The sequence below is a fragment of the Leptonychotes weddellii genome, chromosome 4 (assembly GCF_054177405.1).
Source record: "Leptonychotes weddellii isolate Sample4059 chromosome 4, ASM5417740v2, whole genome shotgun sequence".
Classification (NCBI taxonomy): domain Eukaryota; kingdom Metazoa; phylum Chordata; class Mammalia; order Carnivora; family Phocidae; genus Leptonychotes; species Leptonychotes weddellii.
Genome location: NC_138372.1, coordinates 52,808,595 through 52,821,436, shown reverse-complemented (window position 1 = coordinate 52,821,436; position 12,842 = coordinate 52,808,595). Strand labels below are relative to the sequence as shown.

The 12,842-nt window shown below is 34.4% G+C and overlaps 1 protein-coding gene across 1 annotated transcript in view; it reads right to left on the bottom strand.

Moving 5' to 3' along the window:
* LRRC7 (leucine rich repeat containing 7) overlaps positions 1-12,842 on the bottom strand; it is a 508,503-nt gene that overhangs the window by 72,944 nt on the left and 422,717 nt on the right. Inside the window, exon 25 of the mRNA XM_081818633.1 lies at positions 7,992-8,111. Coding sequence (XP_081674759.1) covers positions 7,992-8,111 — 120 coding nt within the window. The remainder of the gene's footprint in view (positions 1-7,991; positions 8,112-12,842) is intronic.

Below are 12,842 nucleotides of genomic sequence, written 5' to 3'. Positions count from 1 at the left end.
GAGCCAGGATTGCGTTTGGCATTACTTAGAGTGATCAGGAAAGTTGTTCTCATTTGCTTATGGACTGATGAAGTCAAGGCATTATTCCTGGGTGTTCCTCACTGTCAATAATGTATATTGCTTTGGGAGGGAAAAATACAAAGCCTTAGGCAAAACCTACTCTACCTGATATATTTCTTTCTGTATAAAAGGAGAGTTTAGCTACAGAATTGACAATTACTAAGGTTTCAGAATATTTTTTTATTTCAGTTTTATTGTAGACTAAAACAGATATTCTTGACTCTGATGTAGTTGATAGAAATGAGAAACATTTCTATTTCCCTGTATCTTATCTCCTATATGCAAGGTTTACTGGGTTGATTTTCCCATCTGTCTTCTACATCTTGACTTGCTCTCTCTCTCTCTTTTTAAAAGATTTATTTATTTATTTTAGAGAGAGAGAGAGCATGCACACAAGTGGGAAGACAGAGGGAGAGGGAGAGAGAGAATCTCAAGCAGACTCCACGCTGAGCACAGAGCCTGATGTGGCTCCATCCCAGGACCCTGAGATCATGTCCTGAGCCGAAACCAAAAGTCAGACGCTTAACTGACTGTGTTACCCAGGCGCCCCTTGACTTGCTCTCTCATAGCCTCAAGATCTTACTCTACTTTCTGCCATCCCTACTTTTTCCAGTATTTAAATATTCATCTTTCTTATCTATTCTAGACTTTCCACTATTTCCACGTAAGTAAGCTATAACCACCCTCCAACAGCACTATTGCTGTCTCAGCTAAATGACAAAAGCCAAGAATTATTGTTATTTTTGTTCTAGTTCCACATATATAGAGTGCAGATAGCAATATTTGCTTTTAATGGAAAAGGGTTTGGAGAAAGTTACTTGTTAATGACTACAACGTAATGGTTATATAATTTAGATAAGATATTTGTGGCATAACACTAGGATGCTTTTATTTAAATTATTAAATATATAGGTTAATTTTCATATGTCACACTTGAAAATATCTACTTTTTATTTAAAAATTCTCACTTTTTTTAAAAGTTCTATTATAGATTGACTTTTGTTACCAAGTGAAAAACCAATTCTAGTAGAAATTTGATTCAGTTTTTTTGGGGGGGGAGGGGCAGTGGGAGAGGGAGAGAGAGAATCTTAAGCAGGCCCTGAGATCATGACCTGAGCCAAAATTGAGTCGGATGCTTAACCAACTGAGCCACCCAGGTGCTCCTAATTTAGTTGTTTTAAAACAAAAATGATGTTTTGACCATATGGCCAACAGCAATACGAGATTTTCAGAAGGTATTTTGGATCTTTTCTTTCTAAACATGAATAGAAAGAAATGGTAAAATGCATTATACTAAGGTATATGAGAAATGCCAAAATTAAAATAAGGAATGAAAATTCCTTCCCAGAAACTTAATTAAAAAATTTTTAATACTTCATATGATCTGAAAAACCAAAAATTCCAATTTGGGGGTCTGGGAAAGAAAAGATAAAAAGGACATGAAAATGATCAAAAAGCCCATAAAATTTCTCTTAAATTCCTTTAAGTTTCTCCTAATGAGTTCCTGGGCATGCCTCAGAGATGACAATCATCTGGCAATCATGAAGCCCTTAATGGCTGAGCTGGTGTTGTAGGGGTGAGAAAATCATGGGAAAATTCAGCATCAGGGACAAGTTTGTGAGCCAAGACTCAATTAGTTGCATTTTTATACTTTTCTTTTCAACTGTGTCCATCCTCATGTTGACCCTTGATACCTATCTTTATTATCCTAGCTGCCAAGTCATTATGTATTTAACCTAGAAAAACAGACATGTGGGGAGAGAAGAGTTGCGAATGCTAAAAGAGACCTTTGAATGTCTAGTCTTTACATATTAAAAAAATTTCAGATTTAATATCAGTAAGATTTTAAAGTTTCTTGGTTACCCTTTCCAGAAAGGAAATGTTTTAAGGTTCATTTGTTTTAATATGCCATTTTAGCCTTTTTGCTGCAATGCTTTTCTGCTCCAGCATTGTTTTATCCTTCAATTCTATATCTCCTCAGGGATATTCAACCTTAAGGCTCTCAATATCGGGGCGCCTGGGTGGCTCAGATGGTTAAGCATCTGCCTTCGGCTCAGGTCATGATCCCGGGGTCCCGGGATCGAGCCCCACGTCTGGCTCCTGACTCGGCGGGGAGCCTGCTTCTCCCTTGCCCTCTGCCTCTCCCCTGCTCATGCTCTCGCTCTCTCTCTGTATCTCTCTGTTTCAAATGAATAAATAAAAGCTTTTAAAAAAAAAAAGGCTCTCAATATTTTTTTAAGACTCTCAATATTCCCAAAAGAGTTTGTCATTTCAGAATTAGGGAAAAACAGCCTTGTCATTCCTATGAAAGGAGTCTATCAAATCAGAATATAATGTCTGAGTTTATTTTTTATTTTTTATTATTTTTAATTTTTCTTTAAAGATTTTACTTATTTATTTGAGAGAGACAGAGAACAAGAACAGGGGAAGGGCAGAGGGAGAGGGAGAAACAGACTCCCCACTGAGCAGGAGGTGGGGGCTCAATCCCAGGACCCTGAGATCACGACCTGAGCCAAAGGCAGGCGCTTAACCGACTGAGCCTCCCAGGTACCCCCAATGTCTGACTTTAAAATGAAAAATTTTTCACTTATGTTTTACACTATGACCTTCCTACTATTTTCTCTTCAGTGTAGGAGAGCAATCTAAAATATTTAGTCACCTGTGAAATCTTGGCAAGTAATCTAACCTAAACTCCGTGTCTCTGAGAAACTCAGTTTCTTCTTTCATACAGTGGATAAAAATAATAGTACTTACCTGATATAGTTGTCATGGGGATTAGATGAAGAAATACATTAAAACATTTAGCACAATGCCTGACACAGAGTAATATTTAATATATAGTACATAATAGTTCTTACCAGGGTGACTGCAGCATAATCCAATAGACTATAGCAGTTAATGCAGAGATTTGACGGGAGTCTAACATACAAATATTCCCGAAACCACTGTTGTTTTCAGCCATTGCAAAGTTTTTAATAGCAATTCTTAAAGTGCTTGAGTAGTACGGCTTGGAATTCAGAGGGAGATTTACATAGCTGTGACATGTTCTCCTTGCAATGACTCCTAGACTTTTTGAATTAATGGACATTTAGAATTTGAGACTTTGGACACTGACAGGGCAAGAGAGAACTGTAAACTACCACCTACTGTCACACCATTAAAAAAATAAGTCAGTTAAATCCCACCTCTTGCCACTCAGAAAAAAAGAAAACAAAACAAAACAAAAAAACCAAGTCAGGATTTAACACCCTCAATATTTTGTCAAGGATTAGCAGGACAGAAATAGTAAAGAACAACATTTTTCTGATTGATGAGCACCTTTTGTCTAATTATTTTATGTGTCTAAAATATTTTATGTGTTGGAGGGTACCCAAATTTGTTCTCCTTTAGTGCTTGGAGTACTCATAGGCATACCCATGAGTATTATTAGTATTAGTTCAACCAAAGAGCTATGATAGCCAGAACAGAGAGCCACAGTTCAATCAAAGCCTTTCTAAAATTGTATCTCCCACTGAATCTCTGAAGCATCACAGTGGTTTCTGATCACAGCAGTTATCACAGCACTAATATCACATAGCTGGAGTATCACAGTAGAAACAGAGGAGTATCTCTAGGCACAGCAATAAGATGCAAAAAAGTCTAATACAGAGACTTTAAGAAATACACTCAAATGGAGCTGGCTAAGACTTCTTCATGACTTATTCTCTTTTGATTCCCCATTCCATTCGTAGTTCAATTTTTAATTTTCCATCATCACTCTGTCTAGCTTAATGACTACTCACTTCAACTGCAAAAGTAATATTGATTTTTAAAAACATTCACTGTATAATGAAACATAAACCCAATAAATATTAGTATAATTCTCTTAGCTATTCCAGTAAATCCTGCAGCCCAGGCTAATAATTCCATTACCATTTTCATTTTCTTAGGTTGTTTTTCACTGAATATTAACTTAATAGATTCAATTATTATATATAATAAAAAACTAAATTTGAAAATTTAGAGCATTCTTTATTCTCTTTACTCTATGAGATAGTAGGTAGACACATCTGTATGTTCTAAAATCTCATATTTTAGGCAAAAGTGCTATAACTTGGGGTAGTCTGAAAATGCGTATCATGATAGAAGAAGATACAAATGAGTTACACATGAAAGACATGTACTACATTATTTCACATTTGACAAGAAGTATAAAAGGTTATGAAGTTTTCAGATAGATTAAGCAATTATGTTAGTCTTTAAGAAGATCAACAACCTCACAAATGTTTAATCAATACAGGATTGCATGGGGCTTTTAAGTAGAAAAGCAAGCAAACTAACGATCAGCGTGATTTGTATTGATGATACGATTAAACATAATATGATGGAGTTTGAAAATAGATTTTGGGTAAAATGGATATATGGATGGATAATGGAAACATCTGTTAATTCCATTTAGAGTAATAGGGGAATAAATCTTTTTCTTTTATGGGACTATTATAGTAGCCCTTTGCAACTATGTAAGTGGATATAGTTCCCTCCTTTGGTCAGGCAACTTCCCCTTGGCTCTGATAGGTATTCCTTCAACTTCCTGCTATGACATTCATCCTCTCATCTTTCCTCATGAAGAAGTAGATTCCCCTCCTTTCTTCTCTGAGATTTTCAACTTCCTCAAATATGATCAGGTGTCTGCCGTCTTAAATATTCCTTCTGGCTTCCTTATATCCCTTTTTAGATTCTACCATAATTCTCTCATTCCTTTCAAAAGGAAGCTCCTTTCTTGAGTTTTCTAAGTTTCTATGTTTATCTACTCCTTAATGTAAGTTCCAATGGATTCCACTCCGTCAATTAAGTAAATTGATTTTGCCGAGGCCACCAATGACTTCTCCATTTCTAAATCAAGAGCCTTTAATCATACTTACCTTGCTTGATTTTTTTTTTTTTGGCACCACATGACACTGTTGACCACTCTCTCCTTAAAACATTATTTCCTTCTAGTTTTTTAGAGGTCACTGGAGTTGAGAGCCCTATCTATTCTATGTAAACTGATGAGCCAATGCCAATCATATAATTTTATCGACTTGCTAGGGGTGGGAAGTCCTTAGCTATTTTGGATCAGTGAGATGTAAGAAGAGGTTTGTTGGGAGATTTAGGGTTGAAAAGTTCTGCTTGTAACAGACAGCTATTGGGAACTTGGTTCTCTCCTTTGATGGATTTGAAAAAGGAAGCTTGTATCTCCAATTGTCATTGGTAGCCCACTTACAATAATGAGAGGAACCAATTTTAGGATAAAGCCAACAGTATGGATAGAAGAGTGGAGAGGAAAAAAGCCCTAAGTATTTAGATTATATAACTGAAGACTAAATCTGAGGCTTACTCTAGATCTTGATAATCAGCTAAATATTTATGTAACATTCAAGGCTGTTTCCTTTGAATTTTCTATATCCTGTGGCGGAAAGAACTCTATTGATAAAATCTTTGGTTATTCCTTCTCTGTTCTTCCTAAGATCATCCCTTAAATGTTGGTGTTCCATGGAGTTCTATGTCACCATCTGTCTCACTCATAGCTAATTATGACATATATCTGATGATTGCTAAGTTTGTATCTTCAGCTAACATTTCTCTCCTGAACTTCAGATAAATATATCCAAATATCTACTAAACATTACCACTCAGATACCCTAAATATACCTCAAAGCAACACTTAAAACTTAAACTACCCTCCCCTCTTCCACTTCTACTTATTACTCTTTTTGTACTTCCAATCTCAGTGAATGGCACAAAATCAGTCCCTTGTCCAAATTAGAAATCTGTGTACCAATCATGGAACTTATATCTATCTCCTCTATCCTATGTCCAGTGGATCACAACATCATGTTGGCTCACCTTTCAATAAGATATTGAATCTAGGCATTTCTTGCCACCACCCATTGTTTCCATCTACTCTCCCCTGTATTACAAAAGAAGCTTCTTAACTCATTCCATTGCCTTCAGTCTTTCTCCTCTACAATTCATTCTCCGTAAAGCTATCAGAGTGCTCTTTAAATGAAAATTTAATCTTGGCTTTCCCTTGTTTAAGACACTTCAATGCTCCCCTTCTCATTTCCTTCCGAGTAAAGTGCAGCATGATCAAACTTCTGTTTACCTTCCGGCCTTATTTCACATCACTCCTCTCGACTTCCTTTAGTTTCTTTACTAAACAAGTGCCCTTTCCAGATACTCTCATAGCCTTATATCCCAACTTCACTGCCCTAGCTACACTACATTATGTTTATCTGCTATGTTTAATATTGCCCAATAGGCAGATTGATAACATGTGTACTAACATGCAAATCAGGTCATTAACAATTAATTTAGGTAAAATAATGTGATAGTTAATATATATTTTTAAAAAAAGCATTGAAGTAGTTATCAAGAGGAAAACCATCACCTAGGTTACGAAGAAAGTATGTGATTATATATGTAAGTCATGAAGCACAATTATAAAATAAACACTCAGGTACTTAAGAACTAAGTGTAAGAGCCACAATTCAATTTAAGAAATAAAACAGTAGCAAGAATAATACAAGTTTCCTCCCTTAGCCTACCTCCAGCCTTCCCTTTAGAGATAAACATAATCGTAAATTTTGTTAACCATTCCCTTATAAAAATAGTTTTCTGACTCATGTACTTATGCCTAAACAATATATTTTTAGTTTTGCTTGTTTTTGAGATTTATAAATATGATAGTTTTGATGTGTTCCATCTTCTTAAACTTGTTTTTTACTCAAATTATAGTTCTAAAGTTTATACATATTATCATAATTATGATTAACTAATTTTCATTGCTTTAAAATACTCTTCTGTGTGAACAGCAGAGTTTATTTACATACTTTCCTGGTGGTTGGCATTTGGGTTTTTCCAGTTTTCTACTATTGTAAACATTACAAGTGTCGTGGATAATATCTCAGGAGGGCAATTTTTGGATTGTAGGGTTTGTGCATGTTCAGCTTTATAAGACAATTTGATACCAAAGTGATTGTGCTTTTTATTCCTATAAGAACTATAAAAAGGTTTCCATTGCTCTTATAGTTGCAAACAACCTACATTTTTCAGACTTCTTAATTTTTGTGACTAGTAGGTATAAAATAGCATCTTTTTTTTTGTATTTCTGGTTGACAAAAGTATTCAGTTTTTAAAAATGTTTATTTACTCTCCTAATTCCCCTTGTACTTTACCATTCTTTTGTAGTGTTGTATGTCTTTTGTTATTGATTATATGAGTTTTAAAAAATATATTCTGGAATACCAATACTTTGTCCCTCATATATGTTGCAATTATCTTCCCAGGTTGTGGCTTCTTCTTATTCCCGTCATGATAATATAATATGGTATTATAATTACCTACCTATCACTTAGGATACCTCACCAGACTAAAAGGTCTTCAAGGTAAGACATCATCTTAGTCATTTTTGTTCCCCAGATCTAGCAAGTGCTCAAAACATAGCTGAGCACATACAGTTGCTCAGTCAATATTTATCGAATGAATGATAGGATGAATGAACTGCTATGACTTTAAAAATGGTAAATCAACCTTTTTTAGCCAAATTTCATTTTACACAAATTGGCTGCACCATACTGCTAAACTAAAGAGGGTCAGAAGTATGCATTACACACAATCCTGTACTTGCACTTCAAAGGTGGGAGTCAGGCACTAGTAAAAGGTGAGAGTATCTTCAGAGAGGTGGCAGGATATTGTTTATAAAAATTTGTTACCAATTCTTAACATTTGGTAGTGTTCGTTTCTCATCCTTTTCAATGCGCTTACAGTTAACTAAGCTCCCTATAGTGGGATAATATTTAGCCTAAATTTATTACAAAATTAGAAATGTTGTTAAGACACAAGATACGGATTACATATTACAATGGATGCACAAGGTTCATGGTTTGTGTCATTAATTTGAAATTGGTTACCTTTTTAGTAATGGTGTCCGGAGGTACATCCCGCCTCCCAAGAGGATAAGGATTCCATTGGCCACTAGGAGATACATCTTCTTGTCCATTGTCTAAAATGTTGCTTTGCTGGGACGGGGTCTATTGCGAAAATGGTATGGCATTCTTTAGTGATGTAATAGAAGTTTATCATAATTTTCTGAAAAGAGTCCCTAGTGACTATGATAAAATTAATTTTGTTTAATTGCAGAAAAACAAATATCCTGAACTGGAAGAATTATTATACACTATTTACTCAGTAAGAATTCTAAATTGACAGCTTTTTGGAAGCAGTGAGAAATTCGATTAAAATAACCATCTTAGAGTTATTTACTGAATTTTAAAGAAAAGTTTAGATTATTTACAGTACCTGAATAAAAAATAGTCAGAATAAAATTAACCAATTGTTAAAAACCACAACATTTAAAACCTGCTTAATTCATTTCTTTAGTATGATCTTACCATTTAGAATATAAACTGAAACCATATATTACATAGTATGTAACTTTCAATATTTCAAACCATAACCTAAAACAAATTTTATAAAGCTGTCCTGATTCTGGTAGAACATGCCTTGCACTAATCCAACATAGTGTTAATACTAGCATAGTGTAAGATTTATGGTACTATGACATTATCTACCGATTGCTTTTAGGAAAGTAGGAAAGGAACATCAAAAATATTGTACTATTAGAATCATGGCATAAATAAATGACTTTTGATTTTAAATTTATTTATATAGATCATTTATGCTTTAAAGTTTAAACTCTTCATATATTTGTAGCTGATTTACTGCTTATTATTTTTAACAAATAATAATACCCCTGTCATTATTATTATTAATATAAGATACCAGGGAGGGCTCCATAGTCTGATCTGAGTAATAGCAAGTAATTACACACCATCAGAAAGACAGCCTCCAGTGGAGGGATATAGTACTGGTATATTTTTCCTGTGGAAGCAGATCAACTTTTTTTTATGATTATATATGTATAATCATATACATACTTTCTCCTCCCCTAACCTACAGGATATCCAGATACTCCTTGATTTCCTGGGGAATTCTTATGTGGGTGAAAAATTATGCCCAGTGTTTCCTGTGCCGTTTTCTGTGTATGTTTTCAAGTATCCCTATGGATAAATAAAGCCTAGTGAGAGGGTATATGTGCAGCTCTACTCTGTGTGAGGAACTGTCCAGCCCCAGGATGGGAGAACTGGGCCATTCTCTTCACAACATGGCACAGATGGGCTGCTTGGCAGCCGTCATCTGGTTATACAGAGCGGTCCTAGTTGGTTTTTAAAAAACAATTATATAACCATCCAATCTGCATTCTGACTGCATGCATTTTTTTTAAAGGGATTGCTTGGAACTGTTTTAAAATAAGATTATGACACTAGATGAAGTTTTCCTAAGGTCTAATGGATATAATGAAAAGTAAGGAGATAGCTCAATTTTCTTCTTGTGCTTTGGCCCTAAGAATTCCTTTTTCATGAGTCTATCAGAAAATGTGAAAAAAGAGAAGAAAGGTACTGAATTGAAGCATCTGGGTTAGTTAGGGATTAATTCACTTGTGTTTGTTTGAAAAATCACATGTAGGTAACACATTTAAACTACATACGACTTGAAAAAAACAACAACAGCTATTTAATGCCTGTTTATCTGTTTTCAAGCATTAATTTTCTAGTCTTTTCCTTTTTCAGATTAACATGTTTGTATATGCTCACACACAATTTTTCTAGATATTAAAATATGACAAGTCAAATTATTAAAATTAAGCACTTAAAATATAAGTTTTCAGGGTAAGCACTACTGACCAGTGTTTTTTTGTTTGTTTGTTTTGGCTTAAATTAATGGTTTAAATTAATATCCATGTCTTTCTGGCTTGATTTACTTGCCAGTGAAGTAGGATAATGCATGTGTTCATCTGGTTAGGTGCCTGTGCAAAATCTTTTTTTGAGAAGAGGCCAGAATGTAACACAAGTATTCTTTTATTTTTTTCCCCCTCCATATCATTCTCCTCTCCTTCCTATTTCCTCCACTAGTCTTGCTTCAGCTGCCCAGACAGGACTCCTAGTCACAGAGAGCAACTAAGAATTGCAGAATTCTTTCTGGTGTTAAAAACAAAAAACAAAAAACAAAAAATGCAAAAATCCTTTAGTCAAAATCCTAATGTCATGATGGTGTAGGCTCTTCCCCAGTTTAAGAATCAATCTTTCTCGTTTTAAAATTAGAATTAGCAACCACACCGATTCTACACTACAGGAGTCAGAGGAAACATAAACATGCAGACACATGAAAAAAAAAAAACTTTTACTAGACACCAAAATTAAAAGAATTTCCCGAAAGCAATTTCCTTTCTCCATTTCAAGAATGCTCTGGCATTTTTGTTTTTCTTAAGTAAGATACTCTGGGGGCTTAAGTTTGGAGAAATAGTAAGACCATGAAAACAGTTTATTAATGTTGGGTGTGGGGAGGCGGTCCAAAAGAAAATTATACAGTTTGTTCACATTCTGTCCCAAAAGATGTATAGCTATTTACAAAAAAATTATACTTTTGATAAAGTGCTACTGAGTTGTATATAAATGCAGTTGCTTAGTTGTTAAAATTCTATAAAAGATTAAAAGGAACAACTGAAATATATAAAAAAAATGAAGCTATCACTGTTGAAATTTGTTATTGCAGAGATAATAAGCAAACTGAGGTTCAGTTATTCATTCAATTATTTCTAGTACCACATTCTAGATATTTTCTTTAGATACTTTAAAAAAGTAAGAATGAGTCTTCTTTTCCTCAGCATAAATAACCTTAAATTAAATATAAAAGACATGGAAAATTACCATAATGCACCATTTTCTCAGCTTCTAAATTCTGTAGGTCTTTAAATATTTTAAAAAGAATAGAGAAAATGGTCATTATGATTTAGTGAAAACTCAGAAATTATATTTGTTAAGAAATACACTAATGCTAGGAGAAGTTTTGCTGAAGGGATACAGTCCCAGAAATGACTGTGGACATTTGTAGATTTAACATTTATGTTTTTGACTACTGTGAATGACCACAAATGTCTACTGGAAGAAGTAATTTCTAATCTTGCTGAGATGTAAATGTGCATGAAAATCTGTGATATATATGTGCATATGTGTGAGTGTGTGTATGCATGCACTTATGCGTGTCCATATGTGAATATGTTTGTATGTACAGGATTCACAAATATGAATAAATGAGCTGAGCTGATTTAGTAGTTTTGCTTTGGTTAGCTAATTAATGGGTGCACTGAATGCTTGACAAATTAGACTTACTGCATTTAGCTGGAGAAATTATATGAGAGTGGTATTAGCATTTGGCACTCTGCAAAGGTCTTGGGATATATGCCTTAAGAACTCAAGGATCTATTTTGCTTAGTAATTGGCATATAGTTCACAAAAGGCATTACCATAGATTTTAAAATGTTTTAAAAATAATCTTCCCCAAAGTATTTTTAGTGCAAATTATTGTTACATTATTCATTTTCTGCACATACTTTTTAAAAAACAGGTATTACAAATATATGCCAAGTTTCAATATAAATCATTATGATTTCAAGGGGTTTAATCTGAAGGTTGTAATGTAACGTTCAGATGATTTTTTAAACCACCATTTCATTGTCATGGTGAGGAAGCATCTGTATGAGTACTAATATTATTATTTTGGTAATTTTAGTCATTGTCCATGAGGATTTATGTGGATTTACAGGCTTGAGGGTTTTTTCATAATTAGAAAGATAAGTGAATCTTTCTTGAGTGATAGGTAGCCAATAATAAATGCAGCAGAATCAATAGAAGCTATAGGCATAAGTTGCCCCAAGGTGCTGCATAAATCTTGTTTTGCTTTCAGCCGAAAAAAAAAAATGGAATTAAGTAAGTAACCCTTGAGACTAGGGTGAATAAATGCATATCAAATGTTGGTACTATTTGATCCTGAGTCATCCGCATAGATGCAGTAAGAAAGGACATTAGAAATTTAAAAATAATTTAACTGCACACATTTCTATCTGAATTTTTCTAATCCAAAAGATAGTGGGATGAGTATCAACTAATAAAACAGATAGCAAGGCCATCTTCTTCCAGGCAAAATTCTGTGAAAAGATCTTTAATACATATATTTCCATAATTTCAACTTCCCTTACCCTGAAATTGTAATTTATATTAGTGTCTGTTTCAATAAAGCCAATAAGCAGTAGGTGCTATGGTATAATATTATGGTGACAGAAGTTAAAAAGAAAGGAACAAGGAAAGAAGTGTCAGTTTCTCCAGCGGGGAAGAAATCACACTATACTAGCAGCCACACACCTGCAGAGGGGGAGCTAGGAGAGGCCAGCGATTTCTTCCCCAGCCCCACTTGTCTATGGGGCTGCAGACACAGGAACGATTAACTTGTAATTTTCTTGGGTTCACAATCTTTGGCCTTTCACTGCCATGAAGCATATTTCTTGGTAATACCGAGTGCCCAGGAAAAGCAAGTGAATCTTAAAGAGCCTGAGGTAACTATGAGCATTTATTAGGTTCTGCTAACTGAGAGAGCCCTATATCTGTGGCACATAGGGAATGATTTGGGTCATGATAAGTTTTGCATTAGTTACTATATTCTACTACGTAGTCTTTTCTCCATCCCAAAGATCTATTTTTCTGGATTACTGTGAAGATGATGTGAGATAATAATGTATATGAAAGAGCTTTATCAACTATTATGAGTTATGCTCTCTAAAAATGTCAGGTTTTATAAATATTTGAGAAGGCTCATTGTATGGTAAAAACAGCTGGGACCTTGGTGCCAAGCAGGGTCAGATCAAATTC